General features: G+C 44.6%; 3 protein-coding genes and 1 non-coding gene across 5 annotated transcripts; 1 reads left to right on the top strand and 3 right to left on the bottom strand.

Moving 5' to 3' along the window:
• Window positions 1-288: 288 nt before the first annotated feature.
• ndufb10 (NADH:ubiquinone oxidoreductase subunit B10) lies at window positions 289-5836 on the top strand. The gene is made up of 4 exons (XM_029657105.2): window positions 289-509; window positions 1057-1195; window positions 2401-2540; window positions 5296-5836. The coding sequence occupies exons 1-4, from the start codon at window positions 305-307 to the stop codon at window positions 5379-5381; spliced, it is 570 nt and encodes a 189-aa protein (XP_029512965.2). The 5' UTR covers window positions 289-304; the 3' UTR covers window positions 5382-5836.
• A 2125-nt stretch (window positions 5837-7961) lies between these two features.
• Window positions 7962-10202, bottom strand: rps2 (ribosomal protein S2). The gene is made up of 5 exons (XM_065010478.1): window positions 10016-10202; window positions 9439-9528; window positions 8860-9301; window positions 8488-8579; window positions 7962-8082 (listed from the first exon to the last, which is right to left on the bottom strand). Exons 1-5 carry the CDS (start codon window positions 10157-10159, stop codon window positions 8002-8004), a joined length of 849 nt encoding a protein of 282 aa, XP_064866550.1. The 5' UTR covers window positions 10160-10202; the 3' UTR covers window positions 7962-8001.
• Window positions 9708-9844, bottom strand: LOC115119965 (small nucleolar RNA SNORA9). The gene has a single exon (XR_003862067.2). It is a non-coding gene; the product is annotated as a small nucleolar RNA SNORA9 (small nucleolar RNA).
• A 773-nt stretch (window positions 10203-10975) lies between the features above and the next one.
• On the bottom strand, window positions 10976-16801 carry LOC115117265 (RING finger protein 151-like). Of its 2 annotated transcripts, none has more exons than XM_065010479.1 (4): window positions 16491-16801; window positions 15391-15560; window positions 13433-13535; window positions 10976-11743 (listed from the first exon to the last, which is right to left on the bottom strand). In XM_065010479.1, exons 1-4 carry the CDS (start codon window positions 16491-16493, stop codon window positions 11285-11287), a joined length of 735 nt encoding a protein of 244 aa, XP_064866551.1. In that variant the 5' UTR covers window positions 16494-16801; the 3' UTR covers window positions 10976-11284. The 2 variants fall into 2 exon arrangements, with proteins under 2 accessions (XP_064866551.1, XP_064866552.1); XM_065010480.1 differs by having other exon boundaries at window positions 13433-13529; window positions 16491-16800.
• Between the last annotated feature and the right edge of the window lie 51 nt (window positions 16802-16852).

The raw sequence follows: 16852 nt of genomic DNA, 5'->3' as shown, positions 1-16852 counted from the left end.
AAGGCAGGCGCCAAGTTTAGGTCCAAAACAAACCCATAGAAACGCATTGGTCTTGTTTTGGACATATTTGGTTGGGTTCAGGGTCGCCTCTTCCTCTCTGACCACACATTTTCTCTGCGCTGAACTTTTACCTTCGACCTCTGCTTGAGAAATGAAAGAAATGTAAATGTAATATTCGAGATAAAGGGTGTAAATAAAATGTATAAATCGTTTTTTGATAATCTTACTGAAATTGTATTTATGTTCACCATATTACATTTTGTACTTACTTCTGACCTCCAACGCCATGTTGTTCCTCCTACGCATGCGTAGAAGAGGTCGAATTGAAGTTTATTTTTTTTCTTTAACAAAAGACAGCAAAATGCCATCGGACTATGATAAAGATGCGTATCCAGAGCCTCCCCGCCAGACTCCCATCGTGGACAAGCAGACGACCCTTCCCAACCCAGCCCTGATTTTGACTAAACTCTTCTATTATTCCGTGGACCTCCCTGTCACCACATTCAGAGGTGAGCTAGCTAAGCTAACGTTTTGCCAATTATTTTTGAACTAACCCATCTGTGGGGTTGCTAACACTAGCTAATGTTGGATATCTAGCGAGATACATGGAGACAGACCATGGCATTAAACATTTATAATGATAGAGGATTTCAAATGACAGATGTGGAGTTCAGAGAAATTGTTTCAGTTAGCTTACTAGATCGCGTTAGCTGTCAACTAGCAAGTGTTGCGGTTATGCTTTCTACCTAGCTCGGTAGCTATGTGTTGCAGTTTTAGTTTATTCAGGTGTAGTGCATAATGTTGCATGCAGCGCAATTCACTTGACACTAGCTAGATACTACTCATTAAATATCATATTACTGTAATTCAGGGTCTAGAAATGCATCCTTCACCTCTTTCCAGTAATATCACTGATCTAACATTGGACTGGAAGTTCCACATAGCTTTCACCAATCCTTTCATGTGAAATCAGTCAGCAATAGGACTCCTTAAGTACTTTGTACCACATGATCAACAATAAGTACATTTTGACATGTTCCCCTCATCTCTCAACAGAACTTGTGGAGGGTATCCACTCTGGCAACAGGTACAACTACTACCACCAGAAGTTCCGCCGTGTCCCAGAGCTGACCGAGTGCACAGAGGGAGACTACACCTGTTACTATGAGGCTGAGATGCAGTGGAGGAGAGATCAGTAAGTATTCCTCTTTCAAGCTCGAGGGCCACAGTGCCTCTGGCTTTACTTTCTTCCCAATGAAGGTCATTAAGTACATAGTCATGGTTTTCCAGTCTGAAATAAAGGAACGTGTGAAAACCAGCAGACACTGTGGTCCTCCAGAAGTTTGACACCCCTCTACATCAACTCATCATGAGGAAAAACCCATTGACTGGATTAAATGACAAGACATACTGTAAAAAAACAAGTAGACCATCTTATCCAGAGCGACTTAGTTAGTGCATTCATCTTCAAATGGCTAGGTGGGACAACCAGTCATATTAAGTCATTTTCCCTCAAAGTACCTATCAGCAAAGTCCGCTAGTAAGAGGGGGGAAAAGTCAAGTGCAAGTTCACGAAATGCTTTCCACATCTGTTGTATGAAAAGTCTGAATCCGCATCAATTGGTTACCGGGAAGTTGACCTTACATAGTTTGTCCAAGAGATGAATGTTCTGTGGTCAGATATGATAGGACAGTTACAGGCTGACTACACCACTCGCGTTGCGTGTGTTGCAAAATAGATTTAGAAATCTGTTATTCAATTATTGCGCCAACGAGTGTCTGCGTTGCCAAGGGCTAAAATAGAAATTCAGTTCTGACGCAGATCAGAAGTCCTGCCTCTCCCATCTCCTCATTGGTTTATAGAAGCAGGTACCCACGTGCCATCTCATCATTGGTTATACCCACGTGGGTGACTGAAAGACGAACGAGGTCTTGCACCTAATTTATTAAAGTTGCCAATTGCAATATAAAGTCAAGAGAAGAAAAAGCCTGGAAGGAAGAGAGATGATTAGAAACGATTTGGTTGACCGTTTTATGTGTGGATTAATTGGCAGAGTAGAGGACCTTGTGCATTTCAGACAAAATAACAACTCAATGTTTATATCCCAGGACAAATTAGCCAGCAACAGCAAGCTAACTAGCTAAATTGCCATAAATGTTTAATGCTTTTCGACCTATCCCCAAATTAATATAATTGGTTCAGAGTTTGTTTCGATTTTTTAACCTGCATTTGGTGTGGGGGGGACAAAATACATTTGTGCACGATGGTGCACGCGCGCAGCCGGTTTGGGTTCCGTGTTACCCACTGCTTTTAACCATTCATCGGCTTATCCTGTTTAGTGAATTCACAACCACCCTAACAGCTGTCTGTTGTGTGTGTGTCCTTCCCCGCCCGCCCAGTAAGGTGGACCAGGAGATTGTGAAGGTGGTCCAGGAGCGTCTGAGGGCCTGCCAGCAGAGGGAGGGTACCAGCTACCACCAGAACTGTTCCAAGGAGCTGCAGCAGTTTGCAGACGTGGCCAAGGCCTACCAGTCACGCTGTAAGTACCACTCACTCCAGTCATGCCTCAATTACAATTCAGGGTTGTAAATATGGCAGTAACACTGTTGATAGCATGTTCCAAGCATCTACGGGGCAAGAATGACAGCTAGGCCTATGCGTTGCTCGAACCTCCAACCACTGACAGCACCCGTTATTGAGTCTGCAGATGTATGTTTTAATTTCTGAATAATACTGATGGGGAAAAAAACTAATGCCAGAGAGAGAAGATCAACAGACCCAAACCTGGAAAAAGGAAGGTTACGTATGTAACCACGGTTATGTGAGCTATATGGATCACGCCAATATATTGGTATCACTTCTCAGCGGAAGGATACATCCGAGTTGAGGATTTACAGATTTACTCCTGTGTAAACCTGTGTAACGGCTAGGGTCCGCCCCTATATATAGACCCCATGGCCGTGACATGTTATCTACATAATTTGAGGCGCCTCTAGCACCGTAAAAGATTGGAGTGATCCATATAGCTCTCATAACCGTGATTACATACGTAACCTTTGTTATGTTTCACTATATTGGATCACTCCAATATTTTGGTGTACCAGATTAGTCAGTGCTAGAGGGACCTGGCCAGCCAGCGGCAAAGTCCCAGGGTGGGACCAAGACGCAGGGGCCGTCATTGTGGAAGAGGGGTCCCGGCCCATCCCCGGAAGGGGAGGCGACGCCCAGGACCACTGAACCAACCGCAGAGGGAGGTGCCACATTTACCCGATAGTACCTAGTAAAGGTCCACGAGGAAGCCCAGCTGGCCGCAGCACAGATATCAGCGAGGGCACTCCTCGCAGTAGAGCTCAGGACACACCAACACCTCGTGTTGAATGTGCCACCACAGATCCCAGCTAGGTGATATGCTGTCGTAATCGTTTCCTCGATCCAGTGAGAGAGCTGGGCTGGGCTCTCGTCATAGCAGACAAAGAGCTGGTCTGTTCTCACCGACTGTGTCCGCTCCACATAGGCAGCCACTGCATGCCGGAGAGGAGGGTCATAAGCAGACCGGATAAAAGGGATGTTCACATGCCTGTCTGACAGAACCTTCGGGAGGAATGAAGGGTTGGGACGGAGATACATACTCCTCCCCCCGGGGTCCATCCGGTAGCACTCAGAACTTACCGAAAGAGCATGGAGCTCACCCACCCTCTTCATGAAGTAATCGCTACCAAGAAAGCCACCTTCATAGAGAGGTTTCAGGGAGGCAGACTCCAACATTTCTAAATGCGGCTTTGCCAAAGCTGCCAAGACCACATCCAGATCCCAGCTCGCCATTGAGTGGGTCCTAGCTGGACGCAGGGGACAAACCCCCTTCATAAACCTGGAGACCAAGGGCTGGCGCCCCACTGACCTGTCCATCCACCCCACATGACAGGCAGATATAGCAGCCAAATAGAGACTGTGAAGCCCTCATCCAAGTGAGACTGTAGGTATTGGAGGACATAGTGCACCCCGCATGACTTGGGCCCAACCTCAATACTAGTGCACCAAGAGCAGAACAACCGCCAGCGCAACTAGTATGCCGCGGTTATAGCAGGCGCCCTAGCGTTCTGCATGGTGTTCATTACACCCTCTTGTAGTCTTAACATGGACCATTGGTGCCGTTCAGTGGCCAATCCCACAGACTGAGGCGGTGCGGCCTCCGATGCCAGAGTTCCCCCGGCCTGAGACAGGTCTGGTCTCGGGAAGTTCCCAAGGTGTCCCAGACAACAGCGACAGGAGCTGAACCAGGGTCGCTGGGGCCACCAGAAGCAGATGATGCTCTGCCATCCTGGTCCTGTCCAGCACAGCCTGGATCAGGGGAAAAGGGGGGAATGCATAAATCTCCAGCCCTGGCCAATCGTGAGCCAGAGCATCCAAGCACAGAGGCCCTGGTGGCTCTGACATGGACTACCACAGGGGGCTGTGCGCATTGTCCAGGGAGGCAAACGGGTCCACCTGCGCCCTCCCGAACTTGTCCCACAGGTGCTGCACCACCTGGGGATGTAGGCTCTAGTCCCAAGGTGGTGGGCCCTCCTTTGAGAGCATATCCTCTGCCATATTCAGGATGCCAGGTACGTGCCCTGCACGTAGAGACGCTAGGCGTCCCGGAGCCCAGAGAAGGAGCTCCCGTGCCATGAGAGGGGCAGTGCGACCTCAGTCCACCCTGATGGTTGATGTAAGCCACCATTGTGGTGTTGTCCGTTCTCACCAGGACATGTCTTCCCTTCAGATGTGGAAGGAAGGACTGCAGGGCCAGCAGTACAGCTCTAGTGTATTGATGGGCCTGCCGCTCCAAGGGTGTAGCCAACAGCCACTGGCCAACCTGCCCTTAGTCACACCCCCCCGAATTGGGAGGCGTCTGTGCTGACCAGCTCCCAGCGGCACATCCTTAGCATCTCCACCCCACCTGAGAGAAAGGAGTGACAGCGCAACCTCAGCAATAAAGTGTCGCGGTCATGGGGTCTATATATAGGGTCGGACCCCAGCCATGACACAGGTGTACCCAGGAGTAAATCTGTAAATCCTCACCTCGGATGTATCCCTCCGCCGCGGAGTGATCCAATATAGTGAAACATAACTTCAGGTGTCAGTTGTGTTCAGTAGTAAACATTTCGAAACTTAAGTGCTGCTGCCCGAATGTTTTTCAATATAAATAATTTCATGACACCTCCAGGGAAGAATTTCCTGCAGTGGAATGCAGAAATGTTATGGCTGAGGCTACTGTTCCATTGCATTGTCAAACTGTTGTCCTTCCTCTGTTGTAGATGGGGATCTGGGAGCCTACGCCAGCTCAAGGAAATGTCTGATGAAGCAGAAAGACAGGATGATGGCGGCCGAGGCAAAAGCTTAAACAATATAACCCCTAATCACTCTGTTCCAAGTCTCTCTCCTATGTATGAAATGTAGAGTAAATATGTTTATTGCGAAAAACTAATTGTCCTCATTGTATTGTTTAGTTGTAGTAACAGACAACTTTTTGAATGAGCTGCATTTACCCTTGACTCCAGCAGTTTTTAGCCATCTCCAGAACTCAAACCATTCTTGAATAGGAACTGTTGTGGTCTAGTCCCACTGGGCTGCAAGTACACTGCCACAAGTAGTACTGGATCTCAAAGTATTTGATTGCGCGTCCCTGCTTCTCACTTGATCAAAACGCATTGGGGTCTGAGTGGAAAAGCCTAGAATATTCTCATTTCAAGGGGACACAGAATACAAGAAATCTGACTCATTTGGGATTCATCTTGGTCGAATTCAAGTCCAACGTTGTGAAATAAGCAGCCATGATTAAATGTACATGATAGCACATCTCAGATGTTCATTGTATGATTCTAAAAGAAAGATGGTTTTTCAATTAAATCAAAATAACAGATTATTTTTCCATTATCAAGACCACTGGGCCAGTCACTCTTAAATAGCACCTGAGCCAGCACAAGTGTAACACCTTCCCACTAATGTAATGGCAACTAGCACAGGTGTAACATGCTAATAACTGAGGTGACACCAATCAGCGTGCCCCATGTGCTAAAGGGATATGTGCTGATGCTCAACCTTAAACCAAAAGCTTGTAATGAGATATGCAGGAGCATTGGTTCTGTTGCCACATCATAGGGCCTTCAGAAAGTATTCATACTGACTTATTCCACATGGTTACAGCCTGAATTTAAACTGGATTAAATATTTCAACCATTTACACGTAGTGCCCCATAATGAAAACATGTTTTAAAAACACCTCTTACATAAGTATTAACACATGGCTGAGTGCTGTATTTATCACAACGCAGTGCGATACAGCCCTTATCCGTGGTATATTGGATATATACCAAACCCCCCAAGGTGTCTTACTCTTAAACTGGTTACCAACCATGGTATACGCTACGATTTACCACAGCTGTCAGTATTCAGAATGAACCAGTTTATAGTACACAAATACACTTCAGCAGTGAGTCTTTCTGGGTAAGTGCTTTGCACAATATTTGCACATTCTTAAATTATTCAAGCCCTGTCAAGTTTAATGACCAATGCTAGACAGCCATTGTCAAGTCTTGCCAGAGATATTCCTCAACTAGGCCACCCAGGAACATTGGTCTCGGTAAACTCATATTTGGCCTCGTTTTAGGTGATTGTCCAGCCGAAAAGCAGACAAGTTCGAGGATTTTTTAAATCCTAAAACTCAACCAGGCCTCCCGGGTGGCACAGTGGTTAAGGGTGCTGTACTGCAGCTCCAGCTGTGCCACCAGAGACTCTGGGTTCGTACCCAGGCTGTCGTAACTCGCCGCGACCGGGAGGTCCGTGGGGCGACTCACAATTGGCCTAGCGTCGTCCGTGTTAGGGAGGGTTTAGCCGGTAGGGAAATCCTTGTCATCACGCACCAGCGACTCCTGTGGCGGGCCGAGCACAATGCACGCTAACCAAGGTTGCCAGGTGCAGTGTTTCCTCCGACACATTGGTGCGGCTGGCTTCCGGGTTGGATGGCGCTGTGTGAAGCAGTGTGGCTTGGTTGTGTATCGGAGGATGCATGACTTTCAACCTTCATCTCTCCCGAGCCCGTACGAGTTGTAGCGATGAAATAATATAGTAGCTACTAACAATTGGATACCACGAAATTGGGAAGAGAAAGGGGTAAAAAAAAAAAAAGTGGTTAGTATTATGGAGCAACTTCGACACATCCAGCTCTCGTAACCATTGGCCTCAAGGTGAAATTGCAGTTCCTTCCTCTCCAGCAACTAAGGCAGGACGACTATTTTTGCAGTTACTGCGTGCATTGAACTAGCCAAAGTGTAATTAGTAACTTAATCATGCAAGGGATATTCAATGTCCGCTTTTTATTTTATGCCACCTAACAGGTGCCCCTTGCGAGGCATCGGAAAATCTCCCTGGTCTTTGTTTAATTTGCTTGAAATTCACTGCTTTAACTTACAAAACATGTGGGATACAGCAATAAGGTTGTCCTAAACACTTACTGCACTCAAGTCCATGCAACTTGTTAAGTATATTTGTTGCATACTTGATGCAAGACCTATCAGATTTTTTATTTGCAAAGACATCTAGCAATACCATTTTGCCCTGGGGTATTGTGGGTAGGCAAGTGAATCATTGTAAATATTCAGACGAACAAATTATCAGTACGAATTTGCGTAACAGCCGGCAACTAAGCCAGAGGAATCCAAATTAATTGCACCCACCTAGTCTCCAAGGTCTAAATCAATCTGATTTTTAGTGAAGCCTGGGAGTTAAGAGCAGTGCTGGTTAAATCCAGATTTGAAGGAGGGGACTAAACCCTTGAAGTCCTCATTACCTGAAGTAATAATCAACCATGGTGTCAAAATGCCCAAAATAGAGTTTGATCTTATTGCTGTCACATGATCTAGCTAGCCATCAGCATCTTACATCTTGATTCATATTATAGCACATCAGTTTAAGGAGACAGTAATGGTGTTAAACCCTTTATTTAATCCACTGTACAAAAGTGTTTAGGAGGATGCCGGGACAGCTGCGGCCGTCCTCTGCACAGACACCCTGGTGTGGGTCTTGGCCAGGTGATCAGTGAACTCCTGCAGGACACAAAATTGACACTTTCACACATCCAAGTTCCTTAGTGTCAATAACATACTTAACCAAGTTTTGATTTGTGAATAAGAACCAGGTCTGTTAGTGTTTAATATATCACATACCACAGAAACACAGATCTAAGACTGCCCATTTGTATATTAGATCTATCATGTCTCGCTACAGTTGTGTTGCAGTTAATCGAATTGAAAGGATTCGGTGCGCACCCCTCAAAGATAACCACAATAATTACTGTATGCCTCCTTCAGTAACCCATTCACCTTTGAGACGATGAACGGGCAATACAAAGGCAACATTTACTTTGTTCCCATCCTTACAGTGAAACACAGAAAAGGCCTTTATAAACTCGATATCATGAATGATGAGGGCATCAAGGCTTTAGAACTGACCTGGTAAGGAGACTTGGTGAAGACAGTCTCCTTCCACAGATCAGGGGTCAGGTAGCTGTAGGTCTTGGAGATGGCATCAAAGGTAGCCTTGGCTGTAAAGACAAACACTTAGTATCAATTCACTTTTATGTACCCAACTATGCTACTGTAGTGACTGGGGCTGGATGTTGAGCACAGAATGGGGGAACAGAAGAGACTATTAGGAAGTCTTTCTGCCGTGCATTACCATACTCATTAGTTTACCTCCTGATTAACGACAACTATACCACTTATGGGTGAAGCTGAGCAGAGCTAGGAGGGGGATGCGGCTGCACTGATAATACCCATTATAACACCATTGAAAATTAGTCAAACACAGTGTAGGTTTCTTACCGAAGTTGCCTAGAGTGGCAGTGCAGCCCCTGGCCGAGGTGTAGCAATCGTCGATACCAGCCATTGTGAGCAGCTTCTTGGGCACAGGGGCAGACACGATGCCAGTACCACGGGGCGCAGGGATCAGACGCACCAGGACAGAGCCACAACGACCAGTCACCTTGCATGGCACGGTGTGGGGCTTGCCGATTTTGTTCCCCCAGTATCCCCTCCTCACAGGCACAATGGACAGCTTTGCCAGGATGATGGCTCCTCGAATGGCAGTGGCCACCTCCTTGGAGCACTTCACCCCCAGGCCCACATGGCCGTTGTAGTCACCAATGGCAACAAAGGCCTTGAACCTGGTGCGCTGGCCAGCCCTGGTCTGCTTCTGGACAGGCATAATCTTCAGCACCTCATCTTTCAACGAGGACCCCAGGAAGAAGTCAATGATCTCAGACTCCTATAACATGATAAAAACACTGTCAGAAGAGGCAGGATGGAAACAACTATTATAAACACACCATATGAGTAAACTGCTCATAGTGCTTTTAGTTTAACAACATGTACAGCTATGGAAACCATTAAGTTGTCATTTACCTTTATGGGCAGGGAGTAGAGATAGATCTCCTCCAGAGACTTGATCTTCATGTCCTTAACAAGGCGGCCCAGCTTGGTCACTGGCACCCACTGAAAGAGAAACATTCATTTGAATTAAAAAATATATATACATTTTGAAACATTTAGTAGACAGTAAACAAAGCGACACGCGACACATGAGAAGTGTTTTCTCTCACACAAGTGGGAATCAAACCCAACCCTGCAAACGCCATGCTCTCAACTACTGAGCCACAGGACCACCAACTATTAGTTGTCTGAGATATACCTATAACCTTGCTATGGAAGAGGCACAGCAGGGCCTCAAACCATCTCAGTTCTCTCTAGCAGACACTACAGGAAAGAACTAAGCCACTCCAGGCCAAGCCTTGCTGACAAAGGTCTGCAGAATCAACTTATGTAGGGTTTCAAAGTTGGACTAAGCATCACTTGAATTATTAATTCATATAAAACCCAACATATTGCCCATGCAACGTCACTCAGGCCAGTTTAGTCTCCATTCGTAATCGCCTTCATTGTGACCAGAAAGAAAAACAAGGGCTCAAGGATGTCAACTCACTTCCTTGTCCTCGGACTTGCCGCCCCTGGCACCGCGTCCACGACCGCGACCACGGCCTCTACCGCGTCCACGACCACGACCCCGGTCGCCACTGCCAAAACCTCCACGGAAACCTCCACGTTCTCCACCGGCGTTGTCCGCCATTTGCTGTTGAATAAGGATTAAACGTCAGAATAAGTAACGATGAGCTACCTAAATTCACGTCACCAAGGCCCAATCAACATCATGGCTCGTGGAATTGCTTAGCGTACTGGCTAGCGAATGAAATATTAAAGGATAAACATGCACGTAATGAACGGCGTCGCATCGTTAGGGTTTCTGAATGGTACATCTACATATTGTACAGTAAACATAACGAGTACCACATCGATGTTTTGTATTGTAGCCATGTGCGCTAACTAGGAACTGGTGTTACCGTCAGTCATTCACAACTATCAATAATTGCCTAAACATTTTTCAATTTGGTTCTAAATCAACTGTTAACAGTACAATTAAGGATTTCTACCATCAAACAGTGAAGTCTGTAATGAGATCACAGAGATGCTTGTGGATTTCATTGAATAAAGAATTGTTCGACATGTTACTTACGTGTTCTGTATAACAGGAAGAAGGCCCTAGTCTGGTTCCGTTTGTATTTATATGAGGGCAAACCTCGCGATATTTTCTACACCCTGTAATCTGTATGATAAAACTTCTGGATTCTATTAAATATTTTGAAATATACTGACTTCTATGCATACAAAAATCGGAGTTGTATTATGTATATTATTATGGAATTGCATGTTGCTGTGGTTGGTGAGCTTTGTTCCATATGGAATATATAAATAGTTGCAGTGGTTTATTATAGCCAGAAAGGGCCAACATTGGACCTCCTGGAAGTAACATTTCATGCAAACAGATGAAACATTTGTTTTTATTGTCACATGTAGAATGTGCATATACATAATGATATAACACAAATCACAGGTTAAAGGTTGCTGACTTTATTTGTAAAATATATCATCCTTTACAAAACAAAATGTTAAAGGATGCAGTACAAAATTGTTCTAACTTTATACATTTTCAAATTAAATATGAAGTTTCAATATCAACACACGCAATTATGACTAAATGTGCTATTTGAAGCAGTCCATCCCTGAAAATTCCATTTCCACAGGTCTTTCATACTTGGTGCTAGGAATAAAATAAGATCTGCATAGTCCTAAACAGTTCAAGTGTCAGAGATAATTGTGTGTGGGAGTCATTTTTATAAATACATTGCATCAGGACTCAGGAACTGCTGGTACTGCTACTGAAACTCCCACTGGTTTCACCTAGGTCCTCCTCTTCCACCTCCTCCAGTTCGTCCATGACCTCCAGGCTCTCACAGATCAGGCCGATCTGCCTCTTCATGTCGGCCATGGTGCTCTGCATCCTCCTCATCTTCATTTGGAGGGCTGCTGCGATGGCCCGGTGGTTCCTCTGCCTGGCCTCATACTCATGCCTCAGCTGCCTGTAGCAGTTGTGCTTAGCCTGGGTGCGGTGGGACAGCACAGTGCCACAGCCCATGTGGCAGGGTTGGCTCCAGTGCTCACAGTGCCTGGCGTGGGCATCCAGGTCCCTGCGGAGGAGCTGGGCACGGCAGCCCTGGTAGGGGCAGGGAATGAGCTCGAACAGGCAGCTCATGCTGTGGCAGTACTGCTCTGACAGGGCTAAGGTATGCGGGCAGCCACGGATCTTGTTTTTACACTGGGGAAAAAGATGGGGGAGAGAAGGGCAGAGGTAAAAGGGTAAGGAGTACAGTGCATTCGGAAAGTATTCAGACCCTTTGGCATTTTCCACATTTTGTTACATTACAGCCTTATTCTAAATGGATTAAATTGTCCCCCCCCCCATCAAGCTACACACAATACCCCATAATGACAAAGCAAAAACTGGTTTTTCAAAAAATTTGCAAATTTATAATACAAATAAATAAATATCACATCTACATAAGTATTCAGACCCTTTACTTAGTTGAAGCATCTTTGGTAGCGATTACAGCATCAAGTCTTCTTGGGTAGGACACTACAAGCTTGGCACACCTGTATTTGGGGAGTTTCTCCCATTCTTCTCTGCAGATCCTTTCAAGCTCTGTCAGGTTGGATGGGGAGCATCGCTACACAGATATTTTCAGGTCTCTCCAGAGATCTTTGATCGGGTTTAAGTCCGGGCTCTAGCTGGGCCACTCAAGGACATTCAGAGACTTGTCCCAAAGCCACTTCTATGTTTTCTTGGCTGTGTGCTTAGGGTCGTTATCCTGTTGGAGGGTGAACCTGCTCCCCACTCTGAGGTCCTGAGCGCTCTGGAGTAACTTTTCATCAGGTATCTCTGCACTTTGCTCCGGTCATCTTTCCTGACTAGTCTCCTAGTCCCTGCCGCTGAAAAACATACCCACAGCATGATGCTGCCACCACCATGCTTCACCATAGGGATGGTGCCAGGTTACCTCCAGATGTGAAGCTTGGCATTGAGGCCAAAGAGTTCCATCTTTGTTTAATCAGACCATGGGATCTTGTTTCTCATTACCTTCAGGTGCCTTTGAGCAAACTCCAAGCGGGCTATCATGTGCCCTTTTCTGAGGAGTGGCTTCTGTCTGGCCACTACCATAAAGGTATGATTGGTGGAGTGCTGCAGAGATGGTTGTCCTTCTGCCACAGAGGAACTCTAGAGCTCTGTCAGAGTGACCATCGGGTTCTTGGTCACCTCCCTGAACAAGGCCCTTCTCCACTGATTGCTCATTTTGGCTGGGCGGGCAGCTCTAGAAAGAGTCTAGGGGGTTCCAAACTTCTTCCATTTAAGAATGATCTAGGCCACTGTGTTCTTGGGGACCTTCAATGCTGCAGAATTTTTTTGGTACCCTTCCCCAGATCTGTGCCTCGACACAATCCTGTCTTGGATCTCTAAGGACAATTCCTTCAACCTCATGGCTTGGTTTTTGCTCTGACGTGCACTGTCAACTGTGGGAACTTATATAGACAGGTGTGTGCCTTTCCAAATCATGTCCAATCAATTGAATTTACCACAGGTGGAATCCAATCACATTGTAGAAACATCTCAAGGATGATCAATGGAAACAGGATGCTCCTGATCTCAATTTGGTCAAAGAGTAATCTGGTGACTTTTCAGTAACTTTTTATTTAACAACGCGTTTGTTACATACTTAATGCCAGCTTTTAACAATAGTATCTGATGATCCATTAATACTTACTTACCAAGTTAGCATGTGCTAATCTTGTGTGCCAGACTGTCAGAGTATATGCAATATTCAGAGGCACACGCATCTGGCTCTATGAGATTAAGCATGAACACACCCATGGGGCAAGTAAGCAGAAGTTTGCTGCAAGAGATTAGGTTGCTCCAAGTGTGTGTTTTTTCTCTAACAAAACATTTACTTACCTTGATCTTTAGGCGACCGATCACCTTGCTTAGCTTGAACATCACAAATATCAAGCTCTGGTTGACAGGCTTTCTGCAGCAGGGGCAGGTCTGCTGTCTGCACCTCAAGAACAATAATGAATCATCTTCACTCACAAATTGTCATCATCGGTTTAAATTTAGGCTACAGTAGAATAATAACCTACAGTGGGGTAAAAGAGTTTAGTCAGCCACCAATTGTGCAAGTTCTCCCACTAAAAAGATGAGAGAGGCCTGTAATTTTCATCATAGGTACACTTCAACTATGACAGACAAAATGAGGGAAAAAAATCCAGAAAATCACATTGTAGGATTTTTAATGAATTTATTTGCAAATTATGGTGGAAAATAAGTATTTGGTCAATAACAAAAGTTTATCTCAATACTTTGTTATATACCCTTTGTTGGCAATGACAGAGGTCAAACGTTTTCTGTAAGTCTTCACAAGGTTTTCACACACTGTTGCTGGTATTTTGGCCCATTCCTCCATGCAGATCTCCTCTAGAGCAGTGATGTTTTGGGGCTGTTGCTGGACAACACGGACTTTCAACTCCCTCCAAAGATTTTCTATGGGGTTGAGATCTGGAGACTGGCTAGGCCACTCCAGGACCTTGAATTGCTTCTTACGAAGCCACTCCTTCATTGCCCGGGCGGTGTGTTTGGGATCATTTTCATGCTGAAAGACCCAGCCATGTTTCATCTTCAATGCCCTTGCTGATGGAAGGAGGTTTTCACTCAAAATCTCACGATACATGGCCCCATTCATTCTTTCCTTTACACGAATCAGTCGTCCTGGTCCCTTTGCAGAAAAACAGCCCCAAAGCATGATGTTTCCATCCCCATGCTTCACATTAGGTATGGTGTTCTTTAGATGCAACTCAGCATTCTTTGTCCTCCAAACACAACGAGTTGAGTTTTTACCAAAAAGTTATATTTTGGTCTCATCTGACCATATGACATTCTCCCAATCTTCTTCTGGATCATCCAAATGCTCTCTAGCAAACTTCAGACGGGCCTGGACATGTACTGGCTTAAGCAGGGGGACACGTCTGGCACTGCAGGCATAGTGTGTTACTGATGGTAGGCTTTGTTACTTTGGTCCCAGCTCTTTGCAGGTCATTCACTAGGTCCCCCCGTGTGGTTCTGGGATTTTTGCTCACCGTTCTTGTGATCATTTTGACTCCACGGGGTGAGATCTTGCGTGGAGCCCCAGATCGAGGGAGATTATCAGTGGTCTTGTATGTCTTCCATTTCCTAATAATTGCTCCCACAGTTGATTTCTTCAAACCAAGCTGCTTACCTATTGCAGATTCAGTCTTCCCAGCCTGGTGCAGGTCTACAATTTTGTTTCTGGTGTCCTTTGACAGCTCTTTAGTCTTGGCCATAGTGGAGTTTGGAGTGTGACTGTTTGAGGTTGTGGACAGGTGTCTTTTATACTGATAACAAGTTCAAACAGGTGCCATTAATACATGTAATGAGTGGAGGACAGAGGAGCCTCTTAAAGAAGAAGTTACAGGTCTGTGAGAGCCAGAAATCTTGCTTGTTTGTAGGTGACCAAATACTTATTTGCCACCATAATTTGCAAATAAATTCATTAAAAATCCTACAATGTGATTTTTTTTCTTCTCATTTTGTCTGTCATAGTTCAAGTGTACCTATGATGTACCTGTGATGAAAATTACAGGCCTCTCTCATCTTTTTAAGTGGGAGAACTTGCACAATTGGTGGCTGACTAAATATTTTTTTGCCCCAATGTATTTCTTACTATAGTAACAAATATACTAATAACTATTACTATAGGCCTATACTACGACAATGTGAATGAGACATTTTGGGACAGTGGGACTTTCAATGGAGAAACTGTCTGGGAAACTGTCTCTTCATCCAACCATGATCTGTGGATGCAATAATGTTTGCTTGTGTTGAGGCACAGGCAGTACCTCTTCAGCCATTGTAAAATGCATTTCTTGCAGAAGATGTGGTGGCATGCAGCTCTTACTGGGCACCTGAGGACCCCCTGGCAAATGGTGCAGATCAGGTCATAGTCTGGGGTCTCTACGAACAGCTCCACATCATGACCCCCACTCTGCGAAGACATGTCCGGGTCGGCCTGAACACAACAGTTACAGAAAAGTGTCTTTACTTTATTTATACTTTATATTGATAGGTACTTCTTCTCTTTTTTTAACGCAAAATGCATTTCACAGATTATTTTATCCAGAGCACAAAAGTGCACTGAGACTAGAGCAGAATAAAGAAGTATGTATATTACAATCTGAGAAAGTATATAATTCTGGTTTGTAATAATGAATATTTAGCCTAAAGAAAGGGCCACCACCAGCCCATAATAATGTCAACAATTCAGTGTCACCCATGAGCAGTGACAATAGACTTCTTCTGGAACGTCATAATATGAGACAGACCATGTGACTAACAAAAAAAACAGTTATGTTTATTCTCATAACTAGGAATGGCATGAAATAATTAAGAACGTTTTAACTGTTCAGCTTGTCATGACTGATTAAAAAAAGAAGTGTGTTTCTAACCCCCACCCCTTGCAATCTTTTCTGTAGTGGCTTTCAGAGCACAAGTATATTTTGGTAGTGGCTTTCAGAGCACAAGTATATTTTGGTAGTGGCTTTCAGAGCACACGTATATTTTGGTAGTGGCTTTCAGAGCACAAGTATATTTTGGTAGTGGCTTTCAGAGCACAAGTATATTTTGGTAGTGGCTTTCAGAGCACAAGTATATTTTGGTAGTGGCTTTCAGAGCACAAGTATATTTTGGTAGTGGCTCTGTTTTTAAACATAAGGAAAAGGGAATGTCTGCCCCGCAAACATCACAGTTTGACAAATGCCATTCAATCTTTGTAAAGAGTTATAAATCAAAACGAATAGTAAAACAACATAGCCATGAAATAATACAAACATTTTATATTATAACAGAAAATATTTGATAAATAATTTACACCTATTGTCAATAACATACTAAACCTTTGATTGCTCAAGTTACAAATATAGTTATTAAGTTATTTACTCACCATAATAATCACCTCTGTTCAGCAAGTATCCATTCCTGTTGTCTATTAACGTATCATACACACTCATGGAGGCAACTCAGAGAACACACAGACAGATGAACATTCCTGTCGTAACATAAAGGAGTGACCATGCGCACTGACATATTCAAAAACCTCTCAATTATATAAAGTACGGAACTGGGCTAAATTGTAATAGACCGTGTCGTTTCCCTCCTGTTCTAGCACCAGTCGTCAGTCCCCTAGCTGTGAATGAGAACTTTTTGTCGTTTTCAATAGGTGTTTACTCTCTATTATCATCTCTTCTCGATTGTATTGTCAACAGTTACAGGTGTGGGACATTTGGCAGTTTGTTCATCATTTTA

This window comes from Oncorhynchus nerka, linkage group LG26 (assembly GCF_034236695.1).
Source record: "Oncorhynchus nerka isolate Pitt River linkage group LG26, Oner_Uvic_2.0, whole genome shotgun sequence".
Taxonomy (NCBI): Eukaryota; Metazoa; Chordata; class Actinopteri; order Salmoniformes; family Salmonidae; genus Oncorhynchus; species Oncorhynchus nerka.
Note: the sequence above shows the minus strand (reverse complement) of the source record. Positions and strands in the feature narration are given on the sequence as shown.